Source organism: Lupinus angustifolius, chromosome LG10, assembly GCF_001865875.1.
Source record: "Lupinus angustifolius cultivar Tanjil chromosome LG10, LupAngTanjil_v1.0, whole genome shotgun sequence".
In the NCBI taxonomy this organism is placed as follows: Eukaryota; Viridiplantae; Streptophyta; class Magnoliopsida; order Fabales; family Fabaceae; genus Lupinus; species Lupinus angustifolius.
The window spans coordinates 137,511-154,860 of record NC_032018.1 but is presented as its reverse complement, the minus strand read 5'-3'; the positions used below and the strand labels follow the sequence as shown (position 1 = coordinate 154,860).

General features: G+C 31.5%; 2 protein-coding genes and 1 non-coding gene across 5 annotated transcripts; 2 read left to right on the top strand and 1 right to left on the bottom strand.

The window, feature by feature from the left end:
* On the top strand, positions 254–327 carry TRNAN-GUU. Its single transcript has one exon. It is a non-coding gene; the product is annotated as a tRNA-Asn (tRNA).
* On the top strand, positions 9,047–11,949 carry LOC109357717. Of its 3 annotated transcripts, XM_019601737.1 has the most exons (5): positions 9,047–9,181; positions 9,513–9,585; positions 11,111–11,228; positions 11,331–11,426; positions 11,499–11,949. In XM_019601737.1, the coding sequence occupies exons 1-5, from the start codon at positions 9,109–9,111 to the stop codon at positions 11,589–11,591; spliced, it is 453 nt and encodes a 150-aa protein (XP_019457282.1). In that variant the 5' UTR covers positions 9,047–9,108; the 3' UTR covers positions 11,592–11,949. The 3 variants fall into 3 exon arrangements, with proteins under 3 accessions (XP_019457282.1, XP_019457281.1, XP_019457280.1); XM_019601736.1 differs by having other exon boundaries at positions 9,050–9,181; positions 11,111–11,420; positions 11,496–11,949; XM_019601735.1 differs by having other exon boundaries at positions 9,050–9,181; positions 11,111–11,426.
* Positions 13,309–14,810, bottom strand: LOC109357801 (mitogen-activated protein kinase kinase kinase A-like). Its single transcript, XM_019601851.1, has one exon. It carries the CDS (start codon positions 14,761–14,763, stop codon positions 13,429–13,431), a length of 1,335 nt encoding a protein of 444 aa, XP_019457396.1. The 5' UTR covers positions 14,764–14,810; the 3' UTR covers positions 13,309–13,428.

Sequence of the window (17,350 nt, the reverse complement as noted above, 5' to 3'; positions counted from 1 at the left end):
AGTACAGTTCTTAACATATTTTGTTAGACACTATACGTTTAATTTTAAAATGGAGAGCCAACCAAAGCAAAATATAATTGAAGTGGATAAAACTTTTATCTCAAAATTTATGATCTCCGTCAGTAATAAAATATCAAAACAGCATCATGTCACATGGATGGTGTTTCAACTTTCAACAATTTTGGCAATATATAATATGTATAAATCTTAATCTCTAATTCTAGTACCTATAGATGTGACACAATCAATATCTGCTGGAATAGCTCAGTTGGTTAGAGCGTGTGGCTGTTAACCACAAGGTCGGAGGTTCAAGCCCTCCTTCTAGCGTTTCCTTTTGTCCATTTGTTTATAGAATTATGAAACTTTTGATGATGGAAAATTTGTACCAACATCTATCTGCTTTACACTGAGCTATAAAGAATGGCCTGCAATTCTTGTCTTGGATATAGTGCTTCATTTTGCTGTAGATGGAAGACTCGTTCACTTATTGATTTTCAAACTATATATAGAAATACATAATAAATAATAGTACGGAATCAAATATATGAAACCCAAGAGAATAATGAATAGGTTAACCTGATGAGCTCATGGGGGTTCCTTTACTATTGTCCTCAGTCCTTTTCTTCTTCTTCTTCAAGGGTGGCATCACAGGCACAGGCCACTATTTCCTTGAGGCGAAAATGGTGCAACTTCATGGTACTTATTGTTAACCTGTGGGAAGACACTCTAGGATATCGAAATATAGGTCAATGTGGTATACTAGAGTCCCTTTTTTCACTATGAAAGTTCATAATAATTATTACAAGTATGTCACCTTCTTTTTATTTTGTTTTCCGTTTTCAAATGTTAGTATACGAAAAGGTGGAAAATATTGTTTGTTCTAGATAAATCTTAGAAACAGGAAACAAAATAAAAACAGAAATTATTAAGTGTTTAGTGCAAGAGGCTCCTAATAAAAACATAGAATGATTTTGCTAATTGCTCGGAACTAAACCCCTAGTTGCACTAGTGTAGTACTACTCAATAATTAATGACATATTTTGATGAACTAAATCCCTCAATAGAAAGATAAAGCATTGTTTTTTCATATAAATAAGAAAGTGACTCTAATGCTATACCATACCATTCTTGAAGCTCCTATCAAACCATCAAAACCAGTAACATAGGATAAAGCAGGAGTAACCGAGTCAGATGGTGTTGGAAACATAGAACTTGCGTTGAAGCGATTATTATAGTTATAGCTTCCAACATAGTATTGGTAACCACGTGAAGCAGTTTCAGAAGAATTATTAGCAACCACAAATCCCTGGTTGTTGAACAAAGTGGATCAAATGATTTTTGCCTAAAAACCAATGAACTTTTAAAGTATATAAACTTTATTTATAATAAAGTTGTGACAATATAATATTAACACCAAAGCATGAAAGCTTGTAAATTTAAAATATCTATAACACTAAATATTTTAATCATGTTTTTTATTTTTGAAGTATATGTTTAGATTATCAATCTTTTATAAAAAAATTAGTCGAAACCAATCTAAACCACATATGGTGAAAACAATAAAAATGTTATTTCTTTTTATTGATTTGTACCTATCTACAAGATGATGGAATTTATAGTATGCCTTTTAGTAGGATTATATATATTGACCCATCAACGTGAGATATAGATCCTCTCCATTACCTCAGAGAGAAATACATAAAAAATAAAGAAAATAAACAATATGATATAACATTTCTAATCTTCTCTTTTGTGTAATGGAGATGAACATGATTCCACAAATTTTGGTCTGCATGCTCTTTAAGTGGCGGTGAATCTAATTAACCAAAAATAATAACTTTTAGATTATTTAAATAAGGTGGTTCCATTTTATTTTGCTGGCTAACTAAGGATAGTTCGTCTTCAACTTTGGTTTTGGTTTCCCTAATTTTGATTAACGAGATACAGCTATATTTATAGTCTCTACATTATAATGTCTACATATGATCCAAGTCTACCTTCTATATATATATTGCCTTCCATGATTCCTTAATTTGTTAACTATACCTACATAAACATTAAGTCTTAAAATTTGGGATGGCCATGGTAATTGAGACACAATAGTTTCCACAAACACAGTTATTGCATCAGCACTATTTGTCCAAAAATAGTACAGTAGCACTACGGTTTGGTTTAAGCAAGAGTATATGCATCTATTTATTTCCGAAAAACAAGAATATAGTAGCAGAGGAAAAGAAAGAACATAGTTATCTATATATAAAGGAAATGAAGCAAAAAAGATGAGTATTGGATATACATACATACATACCTGGTGTTTGAGAGAGAGATAGGTAGGTGGAGATGGGAAATGATTGGAAAATAATTAAGATATTGACGCGGCTCAATTAAAACTACATGGCTTGTTTCCATAATAACCATGTCTTCAAATTGAGGCACGCCAATACCTCAATTGCTTTGTGCTTCATCTATAGCACTTCTCCATCAATCACCACCAACTTATTAATCAATCATATGAAGGACTATGGGATGTGGAAGAATTGGTTTGGTTTGTGTGCAATGATCATTGAAAAAACCAGATATTGAAGATAAATATATATGGGTGCACCCTTTCTCAGGGCTAAGATTTGTCTTCTATTTATTTGCAGCCTGTGACTGTGACTGTGATTGTGAGGAAGCAAAAAGGCTAAGAGGGTTATTTAAGTCACAAACTTCTATTTTATTATTATTTTTATTTAATTATACAAGTTAAAAAATTAGGTGAGTTGGTCAAAGTACTTATGAAGAACAAATAGGTTTCATGACAACGAAAACACTGAAAAATAAGATACTCATCGTTTACTCCACCACTAAGCTTCACTAATAACTTTCTTACACTATTGCCAGTGATTTTTTTACGGAATCAACCAATTTTGACTAACCATTTTTCTATCTTCCACAAGCATAGTCAATAAAAAATTAATTTTCCTCCTCAATTTCAAAAAATACCTAAAAGAAAATCGCTAAGTGTTTCTGACTTTCTGTACCTTAGACTAAGACTTGTACTGGTTTGGCCTCCACGTACTCTTGTATCAAAATTTCCAAATTGCCTTAGAATTCACTACAAAATGTGAACACCAATAAATGAAGACATGAGGTTCTTATTGGAATTTCATATCGTATTAATTAAGTTGTTATGAATCACATCCACCATTATTATGGACCACTGATTGTAGGGCATTGCCTTTAACAGTCCCAGAATATGTAATAATAGTTTATAAAATATATAGATAAATTTATATATTATTTACATATTTAAGTTATTTCCTTTAGTTTTTGTGATAGTTATTTTTTCAACATTTCTTAGTGCATTTTTTTAAATGTATTGAGGAATTAGAGTAATCTACGATTACGAGTATGTAGCCGCCATTTGAATTTCATAGTGATAGTTGGATTTTATTATTTGAATATCTTCGGTGGCCACCATTAATAATTTTGTGTTAGGTATTAGAAGATGCCTTACCTTCGACTCCTCATAATCTTGCTGTTTCATTCAAGATGGACAAGCTGTCCCAAATAAATTCCCACTCTAAATTCACAACCATGTCAAATTATTCAAATTAATAATATTAACACTATTATAGCTTGTGTTTATTTATTTTAAATGTGTTTGGGTAATGTTATTAGAAAATGGAGATATGCTTATCTAATATTTATATTAAAGAGTCGGTAATAATAAAACATGAATGATAATTAATTTAGTGTTGGTGTATAAATTTTTTTCTCATCTCCGTACTCTCACAAAAATTGTTATATCAACATTTAAATAACAAAAGTTTAACTAATTAAGACTATTGTATAATTAATTTAGGTTTTCAATCCTGCAAAAATAGGTCGTTATGATTTTAGTTTTTAGATTCTCACAAACCAAATAATAATAAATTATTTCCACAAAATTTAAAAGCTAAATTCATTTAATTTATCTACATATAGAAAAGATTCACCCAAAAAACTGCATGTCGTAATGGAAGTTTATTTTTGGGCAGTTGAAGTGTCAGTATCATGGAGCATATATATTATTTTTTAGTGCATACTCTAAAAACATGCTAGAACTTGTCAAAGTGTGGAGACCCGGATATTCCTGAAAAATCATTTATACAATTATACTTATACGGTTACGTATATTTGGATGTGTGAAAGGAGAGATTTCTTCAAGTATATTTTGATATTTTTTATTAATATTGTATTGAGTTACTAATTTAATCACTAAATTTGGATTGGTATATAGTGGTGAAGAACATCGATAATTTGTATGGTGCGTATAGATTCAAACTTTGTCAACATCAAATAAAAATTGATACTCGGAAAATGTGTACTTGGAAAATTGATACTTGCTCATTTCTTTACTTGAATGTCACTTTATTCTCTCTGTTAACTCGCGAATCCAACTATTTAAAAGTCAAAAGCATAATGAACCAAAGAGCAAAAAGTAGTATATACATTAGAGAAATGGCTACTAATATACTCTTTACACCCTTCAACAAATTTTTAATGGTAACCGGCCTTAATTTATACCCTCATGGGGGATGGATTTCTTTTGAAATTATAAAATTTCTAATGTGTTTAAATAAATAGTTTGGAATTGCTCATGTTTATTTTCAATTTCTTGTCTAGGATGATTCTGAAATAACCTATCATTTCTCTTACAATCGGAAGGGATCCAATAAGTCCAAAAACCCATAAATTCTTCAGGTTAAAGCTCTTGGTAAAACTCAAAAAATTTCAATGTATTGTATAAAACCAAATGCTAGTATTTAATATAACACTTATTCAAAGAGAAGTGAGCACTGGGTAAGGTTTTTTCCTTATTAAATCCTAAATGTTGGTCAAGTCAATTTTTAAATACGGAATTGGTCTTAGACTCAAAGCTAATCTGACACCTGATTAAATATAATACATGTTTATTTCGGATAAAATCTTTTAAATATTACTTATTAATATGGATAAGTAATTTGGCATATAAAATGATGTAAGTACACATATTATTAATAATGTACATATGATGAAAAATTAGAGAATAAATGATATTTCTTTTAACAAAGAGCTATAATTATTCCGTACACAGTTGAATAGAGACATGCATACAAATATGTTGAGTAAGTCACCGTGGAAAGGGACAAGTAGAGTCTTATTTGTCATCTACCCGACTCTAAATATTGATCGAAACTAATTTTTGAACTCAAACTCGCTCTTAGATCCGATGTGATCTAACTCTATTCATATCGGATCATGATCTAGTCACAAATAATGATTGGGTAGCGTTGGATCGTGCTCACCCCTTCTTGTCCATAAGTGGGTAATAGTTTATTAAACAGCTCATTTCGACCTACAGTATATGATCATAGATTCATAATCATGCCACATTTTTTGGGCAAATAGGCCTGAAACACATCTTTGTTGGGCTAGTGTTAGCCCATCCATTTTGAGAAAATGGACCGGTGGCGTGTGGTTTTATCTGCCCAAGCGCCCATGACATAAGTATTCTATTCAGAGTGCCTAAAGCTTCTGGGGTTTGGTCTAATAGTGCTTTTATATAACTATTAGGGCCCAACTATTGTCTCGTTTAACATTTTTCAGCACTTGAACAATTTATAATATATAATTCTGAGAAACTCTCTCATGTCCAGTGTTTCTGTAGAAGGAAGTTAGAATGTTCATTTTGGAAAGGTGCATGCAGTGACTATTAGCCCTTCAACCTTTTTTGTTTTGAGTATCTAACTAGCCGTATTACAAAGCTAAGCCATTATATGTCCCTACAGGAATTTACCATATTTATTCGGGTTATAATCCATATAGATTATAGGTACCTGCATTTAATTGGTGAACTTTCCATGACTGTCATCATATTCAAGCTTTTGAAGATGATAATAAGGTACAAGGTTTTAGCCAAGTTGTTATGTAGTTTTCATTCTATTGCATGTCAAATCTAACAACAACAAAAAAGAATATGCTGATGCGTAGTTTCACTGTGAAGTCGTCACCATAATCAATTAGAACATGCTTGCTTCTCATCATGATTTGTTTTTTATTCTCATGATATCTTCGGATCCACTGGCCAAGTTGGCATGTGTTCTTGTAATATTGCTAATGCATCGATTGTTTCATAGCGAAGTCACGATCGTCGATGACAACGTGCGCATCTCATGTCTTTTCACATACCAACTTGGCATAACTGCTTCTTATATTCTGTTCATATCTTAAAACCAAGATAAAAAAAGAAAGACACATATATTTGAACACCACTTTTACCGTAGTCAGCATATCACACTGAATTATATACACTACTGATGACTAATGTTAAAGTACTTTACAAAGATTATGGTGTAAAACTAGAAGAGGTTCAAAAATGTAATTGATTTATTTTATGTTTATATGCATTATAATAATTTAGACATTGTGATATCATGATTTAGATGTTCATATGCATTGAATGAATAAAATATCAAATTAATTACAGTGATCTGGGCAAGCATGCAGAGCAAATGAATGTCTTTTTGAGTAAGATTTCTAACATGGTGATACTGCAACTTCTATTTTAATAATGACTTTGTAAGAAAAGTTCATCTTTTTTCATAGTGACACCATCCCCTTATTTTTACCCCAAACAAAATCAGACATGAAGGAATAAAAAATATTTTTGGTTGGACACTAGATGCTTAATTTGTATGACACTGTCTCTGGTGTGGAGATCTACGTGACATTTCAACAAGTTGGAGTCTGCTATGTGTCATGTTTACGAAGGGTAAAAATAATCAAGTTTGAATGGTGATTGGTGAACATAAAGCTTGTGAATTGTTACTAGTGCCATTAAGTATGGAAGATAGTGATAATTGACTTTCTGCTTTAAAAATCAAATATGTCATAAATCTTAAAGTAGTATAAATGAAATATACTTTATAAATGAATTATATAGTTTAGAGTTCTTTTAGAAGCTGATTCCAAGATTGGTATTAAAGAGGAATGTGGTCTTATACATCTCCTATTGTGGATGATATTAAGGGACTAAAGCAACAAGATTGGGAGGTTCGAATCTGTCTTATCTTTAGGAAGGGTACTGTGTGTGAGGATATTATTGCTAAAAATAGTCACCATGTGCCCTCTAGATTTTTTTTTTATTTTTTTTATTAAGTTATATTTTTTACCTTTTTATCTACCCAAATATATCTATTATTCTATAAAGTGTGTAACACTTAATGTATTTGATCAAAAAAATAATTAATTATTAAACTTTTAAATTATAGAAATGAAATATAGAGTGACGAATTTTTTGGAATAACACACGTACTTCATTTACGTATATATATCTAAATAAATTTTTATGAAGATACTATTCGAAGATACTATTCGAAGTTCATATATATATTTTTCTAATTTTTAGATTGATTGATAAATATAGTGTGATTTGTGTAGTCTTTTTAAAAATTATACATATAGATTAAGTTTTCTTATACGTGTAGATGTTGTTTAACATTTGTTAGAAAAAGATTATACATATATTCATGAAGATTATAATTTTAAGTTTGCCAACCTTCTTAAGAGTGACCGTATAATTTTAATGATTTTTACACTATATACATCTATATTATATAATTTAGCTAGTTGAGGTGAGTTTAGTTTGTGTAGTTCGTATCATTAATATCACCTGGTACTGCAGAAACCAAAATAGATTTGAAGACAGACTAATTACTACAAGGCAAGCTATCTCAAAAATTAAAAGGGAGACATCTTTCTCTGGTTCTTATGCGTTTGCTGCAGTCGCCTCACGTGGGTTACTTGAATTTCAAACTCTCATGTTCTTCAATATACCTCTTAAGCTTAGCAAGGCTTGTAGATTCATTGAAGTTTATGGAAGTCTCCTCAATGAAACTGGATAAAAGTCAATACTGATGGAGTAGCCCATGGTCATCCTGGTGTAGCTGGTGGGGGAGATATCTTTAGAGACTCAATAGCTGGTTTCAACTATGCCTTTGCTAATTTTGTGAATGTGCAAAATTCTATACATGCTGAACTTCATTCAGCAATCCATGCAATGGACATAGCTTTTCAAAAGGGTTGGATAAACCTTTGGCTTGAAAGTGACTCTATGCTTGTCTTAGACATCTTCAGTGGCAAATCCAATACTCCTTGGAAGCTTTTCAATGAATGGACAATATGTAAAACTCAACTATCTCGTATGAACTTCAACATAACTCACATATTTAGAGGAGTTTACTAGGAATAGGCATGATCTTTCAAATTATAGATTTCAGAACTTGTAACTTGCTTATTGCCTTCTTCTTGTAATACGTTTTCATCAATATATTTTGGCACTCTTACACCTGACTTAAATTTGTTTGACTCAAATTCGATTTATTGCATATGGATATCGTGTTTAATTACAACTTGGACACTTATATATGTTATTTTAAGTTAAAGAAGCTTGAATTACCTAATCATGGTAGATATTAATGTTAATGTATAAAAAATATTATTGAGTTGGTATTTGGAGGGGATACAAATATTTTAAGATTTAGTTAATAAATAATATTAAAATACATATTAATATAAAAATAATTTCTATCCAAATGAAGATTGACAAAAGATCCTACATAAATTGGTAAAGATGGATGATATCAAATGTTCCATATTTGTTTAGCATTATTATTTAGCATTGTTTTGCACTAGCGAAAGGGATCCTCATCATAAATGCATCGTGAATGATGGTCATATTCTCTCCTTTATGTTTTGTTCCTTTCCTCAACGTTAGAGAGTGTGCATACCAACTTTTTTATATTTTACACCTTGCCCTTGAATCATAATGTTCCTACCTACACTGTGTGTCCAAGTTCAATGTCGCACCTTTCCTTCTTTTTCTTTTTATATTTCCCGACCATAAATATTTTTATGAAAAATTATATATACTTCCATAAATTCTATCACATCCATACTAAAATAATATATATTATAAAATGATACTTTATTTATCAATGATAATTGATTAAGAGTTTTTAGGAGAATATATTACTACTATTTTGATTTAAGCACTTAGCTTTCTCCATTATAAGAGAGTGAAAGAGGTCCAATGAGATATTAATGGCACATTTGCCGACCCCTTTGTTTCTCAACTTGGATTTTGCTTCTTCATCTTCATTCACTCAGTTCATTGGTATGTTCTTTCCTCATTCATTATCCTATGATATTTGTCCTAATTTAAACAAGGTTACTAATTAAGTTTATTGCTTCCTTCTGCTTACTTTAGTATAGAACAAAAGGTAATATGATTGAGATCTTTTCATCACTACTCTTTACAAGTTATGGAATTGCGAAGTTACAAACTTTTATTTGTTTGTATTGATGGGTTTGTTTTAGATATTGTTCATAACTAGTCTATTGATGGAAGAGTCACTTGTTTGATCCGTTGGTACAGCTTATTGAATAGGTTCTCAAGGTCCATTGTATCAATGAGTGTTCTACCTTCATATTAGCTTCATATCCAGGATTTATAGTAAGTTGCAGTATCCTCCAGGATTTTGACCACAATCTAGAGAACCTAATTACTGTTTCTTTCAGGTACTTTTATGCTATTTTTTATGATTTCTATGAATATTCTTTTACATATGCCAAATCAATACAACTGGATCATGTATTATTATATTAAATGGAGTTATGGAAGTTCTTTTCTCTTCAACTCCATGAATCTACATCATTTGTGAAATGAAAAGTTTTTACATTTTGTGTTCATTATAATAAAATGGTATTATTGTCTAAAGAATTTCAGTAATTTAGTTTTTATCCGGTGGTGACTAAGAAATTAATGTATGAACGATCATGTGATAGTGGTCCTAACCAAAGTAACATGAAATCTAACAAAATCGAATATGAATAAAACCAAATTTTGGTAGGTTTTATATTGTTGTTGGTCAGGACCACCAATAATCCCGAAATATTCAATAATTTGTCATTCTTCTATTATCTCATGCTGGAACTATGAAATAAAGAAGCACATAAGCCAAAATATATACATATAACAGATACATCAGCACACAAACCCTTAATCTTATAGATGAATTTCTTATTATTGCTGGGTTTTAGATTTTGTGTACGGAAAGGTTATTTGACTAATGTTGTTTTGAGTTTTCACATTTGAAGTCTTATAAGAGCTATTAAATATCATAAAATTAGCCAATAACTGGGCAGAATATATATATAGTGGAATATAAGAAGTTAAATATTAAACTATGTAACATATAAAGAAACCATCAACTTTACTACTAGTGTATGGAAATTGGAAAGGCTTCCTCTAATACTTGGTGGCAAGCAGCGTTATTGTCTATGACACGTTCCCTTTGATTAATGGTTTTAATTTTATATAGCTACTAGAGGTGTATGTACTTAAACCACCACTGAGAATCAACCAGAGGACCCAATATAATAAAATAGTTTATAATTTACTATATTTATTGAAAAATGAAAGGCGGTGATTGTTTTTAAAGTAAAAAATTGTTGCATGGGACACTTTATTGCTGCTCCAGAAAATTAATTTTGAGGAAATCAATTACAAGTTTAGAAATGGAATAAGGGTGATGAAAATGTCAAAAACTAGGAAATGCTACCATTGTGGGCTGTTGGTCCAAAAAAACACAGATAAAATCACTTATTTCTCAACAAATGGATGTTATTTATCAGCAAAATCACTATTTTATAATGAAATATATTTGGATAAAATATTTTCAAAATAGGAGAATGAAAGTAATTAGACTTCTGGTAGATTATAATAGAGTGTGATAGATGAGGGAGAAATAAGTTCCAGAATCATAATATATAGTTTTTTATTTAACTAAACATTATTTTTAATTTATACCAAAATCTAAATAGAAGTAAATCACATAGTATACAAAATTTAAAACTGATTATTTTTAAGCTTAAACAAATGGGACATGAAGATTTATGAATGGCATGGCTGATTAAGTTTAATATAAGAAAAAATTATTGCTTCTTTTAGTTTTTAGAAAGTTCTCTTAAAACTAGGTGTCTTGAACATGAAATATAATAAACTCAAACATACACTGAGAAGTGGTTCAAAAAACTTGAATAGGCACACGCAGAGTTTCTTCAAAATGGGACAAACCTGGATTGATGATAGTGTTGATGATAGCCAGGCAAAATGGGAGAAAGGTGCATGGCAAGGTCAATGGCACTTACTGAGAGCTATGAATGAGGCCTTCTGCAGTTTGTTTCACTGGGAAGATCTTTATGGCATAGTATATACTAATATTCAAGGTCAAGGTCATGGTCATAAATACGGAGCTGCATCCAATGCAGTTATCAATCAATGCTTAATTCCTCTGATCAAGAATAATGCACAATATCTTTTGCTTCTCTATGCTTCTTGCTATTGCTTTTGCCACCAGGTAAATCACTCTTTTGATTATTAATCTTTTTTGGACAACCTGACTTTATTTTCATTTTTACTATATACACAGGCTGTGACAGAATCTTACGCTAAACAAGTTACATTGGCAAATGGCAACACATATCAGATTACATTTATGGCTTCTATGAAAGCTCATCAATGATAAATGGTCACTAAATCAAATCAACAAACCCTCTTGTACTATACAGGACAAAGATCTCAAACCAAGAAGCAAGTTGTTGTTTCTTCCGACAAATGTTGCTTCATTGAGGTCTTACGTTATTGTACTGCTGCTGAAGAGAGTTCCCCTTCTAAACTTCAAAAGTTGTTACTGTTTTAATCATTTTCTGTAAAGTAAACTTGATCATGGCTTTAAGTCTCTCTCTCTCTCACACACACACACTTGCATATCATCCATGTAATAGTACTCATGAGTTTTACGTCCATGTTTTGTTCTTAGAACTTTTGCAGTATAATGTAATAAATGGTAGTTTTGTTTGTAATATGAGGTATTGTTTAGGCTGTGAGAAAGTTTGGTGAACTGAGTTTCTTGAGTATTAATTCATATTTTCTTTATTTGATTTAATATTTATTCGTTTCTCTCTTTCTCACACAACAACAAAAGGTTCTTTACATTTTTTATTCCTTCTCAAAGGTTGGTCCTATATATGATTGCCCTTCCATGTAGAAGGAAATATATAGTTGTTGAAGGGTTGAAGTTATCCTAGCACCACCTCAATCATGGTCCCGTACATAGCGTAGCCACATGTATTAGTTACATTATAATTATGGGCTTTGGTCATCTCACCGGTCTAGTAATATATCTATATACTGTTTGATGTTTTTTATGGCTAAAAGAAGTCTACAACGTTCAACCATGCTTAAAGCATATTCTACAACTTCTCCACACACCTCTTTCTTTTCGATGCTGTTCAAATTTGTTCTCTTTTCTTTCACTTTTTCTATTGCGTAACCTTTATACCACAAGCTTCTCTATATACATAAGCTAGTGCAAGGTAATACACTAATGGATTGGAATTTTGAAAGAAGCTAGTGCCTTATTTCACCCAAAGTTACTTCACAAGTTTGCATAAGGATCATCTCTCATTATTAAGTATTGAATATGTAATATATTAGTTGGCAAATAAAAATTCATAACACAAGGTTGCAGTACACTCAATGAGACAAAAAATGTCACATTTCAACCTGTCATTCGTGCTCTAATAGTATTTATCTTGATTAATGTACTAGTATTTCTTATGCATTGGATTTGACAGAAACCCACCAAATGTACTATTTGCTGCATATTCCGTTTGCTTTTAAAATCTGGGCCTGTTTTAACATCCAGGTTTGGTACAGTAGAGCATAATTTCATCAGTAGATTTACCTTCTAACAAATTGCCAATTGGAGGGATTTTGGAATTTTAATTCTAGACCTACCAATACCACAGACAGATAACTAGTGTCCCCATAAAGGCAAAATTAAAAGTGAGAAACATTGTACTAAACTTCTTCCCCTTATTCTTTATGTCCATATAAATCAACCAACACAATAAATAATAAAAGAGATGAGGTTGGGGGTTTAAAACTCAGGTAACAAGTGACAACCACTTTCATCCTCCCTTGCCCTGCACATCATGTTCTATTTCACTAAAAAAATTGTTTCATTTGATTTTTACTTATTTCATGGAATTTTCTTATTTTAAAAAAAGCTCAATTTTGCACGGGCTCAACGGAATTAAACCCAACATACCCACCAAAACATAAATGGAGTTAGGCTTGTGGCCTAGAAAAGCCATAGGGCATTAACTACAATATTGAGGAGATATCTAATAGCACATTGAGATGGATATATATCAGATAGTATGCAAGACAAATTCTTGAATTATAATATAATTAAAAAAAAATCTATTATTGAAGGGAGTACCATCTAAGCAATGCCTATCTCAAAATTGAGACTACTTCTAATAGTACTAATGAGAACACTAACATTAACATCACTATTGACTACATTCATAATCCTCACAAAAGTAATCACTAATTCTACTACAAACTACATTGCTTTTCTCCAAATCCCCTCCAACACTACTTGAAGCTGTTTGTGATGACAAATTATTGCATAGCATGGGATCATGTGGTCGTGAGCAATAGTAGCATGACAAATTTCTAGGTGTCATATTGTTATTAGTTAAGACCACATGGTTTCGGCTGATGCAATAATTTCTAGTCTCGGACCCAAAAAGCCCATAATCACAAGCCTCTATTTCAGCCACTGCGTCATTATTCCCTATTGTTGTGATCCAGTTCTTATCATCCCATGTCCAATTAGGATCCCTTGAACGCAAAGCTAGCCCTCTGATCCTACCAGCTGCAGAATTCTCCAAACTTGTCCGAACCAAATTGTTAACAAGGTGGCATTCTGATTCCTCCACAGAATTCCAAAATCCTTGGTCAAGAATACTAGTTGGTGAACATGAATTAGGTTCCAAAATTTGCTTACCTTTGGAATTGAATTCCACAAGAAATGGATGCTTTAAAAGTTGACTAGCACTCCATCTCTCCTTTGGATTCCTCATAAAACATTTCCCTAAGAAATCCTTTGCTTGATCAGATAGAAAACTTGGAATCTCAGGAACCTCATTAGAATATGCAACATGGTACAAGATAGAAACAGGGTCTTCCACATTAGGCCATGGTGCAAACCCAGTTGCAATTTCAACCATGGTGCATCCTAGTGCCCAAATATCACAAGGGTACCCTTGTTCTTCTCCACGTGCCACCTCCGGCGACATAAACATGGGTGTGCCACTAATCGCCGCGGCAGCCCCTGGTGGCAGCTCATTATTATTGACATACTTGGCACATCCAAAGTCACTAATTTTGGCACCATCTTCATTGACCAATATATTGCTACCCTTTATGTCACAATGCACCAACCCTTTTGAATGCAAGTATTCTAGCCCTTGCAACACTTGTCTTGTATAGTGTGCCATGACTGGCTCATTAATCCGGCCACCGTGGTGGTGGTGGTGGCGGAGAGTGGATTGAGTGAGCGTGCCCAAAGGCATGTACTCCATGAAGAGATTGTAGAAGAGGGTTTTATTTTCTGAGGTGATGTCATAGCCTTTGTAGGTAACTATGTAAGGAGAGGATAAAGAGGACAAGATATTTTGTTCTCTTTGAAGATGTTCTGACCTTGACAGCTCACATGACTTGACGGCGGAGATGGAGGTGGTGGCAGAGGAGGAGGAGGAGGAGGAGGAGTGGCGAGAGGTGGCGAGGTAGACCATGGCTGATGAACCATGGCCTATGATGTGGCCTCTACTCCATCCCATGTTCTTCTTTTCTCTCTGTTTTTTAATGCAGACTCTTTAGTTTGCTATTGCGGCCTTTATATAGTGTTATTATTATCAAATCAAATCAATACTTTTTATTCACTTTAATATTCTTCCCTCAAAATTCTAAAAAAATTCTTACATCTTCACCATACTATCATAATTATTGATAATGTGATAATTAGTATTCACTATAGAATACAATTAAATATAAATAAATGATGAATAATTATAAAAAACTATTCTATTTTAGTGTATAAATATTAAACTGAAGTTAGTTTGATTGGTTGGTTGCTTAAATGGTTGCCATGGTCTATATGAGGTTACTATATCCCTTCAGCATGAGTATAAGACGTGTCCAATTTGGGTGGTTATTGTTTGTTTTCTTTATTTCACCTAACAACTTGGAAAACAAATCATTATGCCAAATTTCTCATATCTCTTTATTCCAAACCAATCAAATACTGATATATTTAATATTGTTAACTTAAAAATTAATTTAATATTTATTTGATATATAATATATTTGTCAAAATACTGTTGGTTAGATATAAAGAAATAAAATAGAATATCTCAATTCAACAACTTGTAGTTTATTTGTAGATTATGACTTCTTAACTTAATATAAAAACCATTAGAACATCTTGATTAATAAATAAAATAGAATAATAGAAGATTGTAAGTTTTGAAAACTAGTTTATGAAATCTACCACCCAAAAATTATAATCTTGGCCAATATTTTATCAATCACCTTTGCATTTTAATTTATTAACAATGATAATTTTTACCTATTTTAATATATGTTTTTCTTAGTTACATAACGAATTTCAACTAGCAGAATAGACTTTTTCTTAGATATTAATATTTATTTGTTTGATTTAGACTTTTGTCTTATGTTAAAGAGATTTTATTTTCAACAATAAAAATAATCAAAATAAAAATAGGTAATAAGATTGATAATAAATTTCTTATAGGTGATATGATTATTTTTAGATCCTCCATTCCTTGGCAAATGTGGGAGTTTTAAGATTGAAGTCTTCACAAATAATGAAGTGATTTGGATTTAGATTTAGTTTGGTGCAAGTGATGAGGATAGAGTTTGGTTTAGGTAGTAGATGGAGGAGCAATGAAGAAGAGATTCCTTGTTTTGTATTTTACTTACCTAGAGTTATTTTTTATACATATAATATACTTACCTAGAGTTTGGAAAAATGAACATGGGGGTTTAGGAACAAGGTGAATAGTGGGGTGGGTTGAACCACCAAAATGGTTGAACCTTAGTATCTTCCATTTTAGGTTATTGTAGGAATATTTGAATTTTATAGTCGCATTGTTGAACATAAAATCATAACAATGCAAATTAATGTTCTAGCCAACTAGTCGTCCAGGTTTTTTTTAGTTTAGAACTAAAAATACAAAACAGAAAGATTTTCCACTTTGCCCTGTTCGAAGTATAAATATGATTGGTAAAGTAGTAAAGTGTAGAGTGTATTTGAAAAGGACAATATAAACAAACAATGAAATTGAATTTGGGATGATGATATTTTTGGTGTGGGAAATGTATATTTTTGCAGCTTTTAAAAAGTGAAAAGATATGAAACTGATTGAAAGGTGAGAGTAATTGAAGAATTTGGATTGGTCAATTGAATATAAAGCAAAACTGCCTAGGTAGTATTTGTGAAATTAATAACATTTCCATTTCATTTATTTGTTTGTTGATAATAAAAAAAGTGCAACGTACTTCAGTCCAATAATAAGTTGTTGAAACCTTTATGAAGCTTTGTTGCTATTGCACGGAAAGTTTAATCCCCAAAGTACCAAATGTCATGATCTTACTCCATGCCTACTTCTAGAAGCATATGATTGCAGGGTTCAATTAATCCAAACATAACCCTTATAATCACCCTTATTATCTCCCAAGTTAAGTAATCATCATAATTTTAAAGAGGTGACACAAATAAAATAGTTAAATGAAGTGAGAACACTTTTCATTTATAACTTTCTTTTTCCTTTTCGTTAAAAAACCTCATTTAGATGGTTGTATCTGATTTTGCTTTACTAATGAATTAATTATTGTGAAAATGTTTGATTTACTAAAAACTCCAAAATGAAACCGTAACAAGACACTTTAAATTGAAGAAACCTATGATTTCATTGTTTGGAAAACACGGGTGTCGAAGGCGTGAAATAAACGTCAACACTCTCACTCATACGTCGTACTCATATGCATGACGATACATGAGAAAATTAATACATTATTAATAATTAACACATTTAGTTAAGCATGTTATTATTATTACATTATAAAATGGGGCTTGGTGACTTGGTTAGGTACTTTAGGTGGTGTAAAAAAGAAGCTAAAGAATTGAAGAATTTAAAAAAGTGCTTAGAGGTTGTAACTGAATTCAAAAGTAGCAAATAAGAGAGAGTAAACATGGAGTCATAAAGTGGTCTGATAGTGAAAAAAGGTGATCATAAAGAATAAAGTGCAGAAGATTGTAGGTTCGAGTCTTATCATCAACAAAATATTAGAGTTATAAAGTGGTTTGAAGATAGAGTATAAGAGGTTGAGGGTTATTTCTCACTC

Excerpts from the sequence above, each read along its gene's own strand:
- LOC109357717 (XM_019601735.1), top strand. The coding sequence starts at position 9,109 with ATGGCACATTTGCCGACCCCTTTGTTTCTCAACTTGGATTTTGCTTCT. Across the intron at positions 9,182-9,512 it reads TTCATTCACTCAGTTCATTG|GATTTATAGTAAGTTGCAGT; the intron begins GTATGTTCTTTC and ends CTTCATATCCAG. Across the intron at positions 11,427-11,498 it reads GCTATTGCTTTTGCCACCAG|GCTGTGACAGAATCTTACGC; the intron begins GTAAATCACTCT and ends CTATATACACAG.
- LOC109357801 (XM_019601851.1), bottom strand. The coding sequence starts at position 14,763 with ATGGGATGGAGTAGAGGCCACATCATAGGCCATGGTTCATCAGCCATG.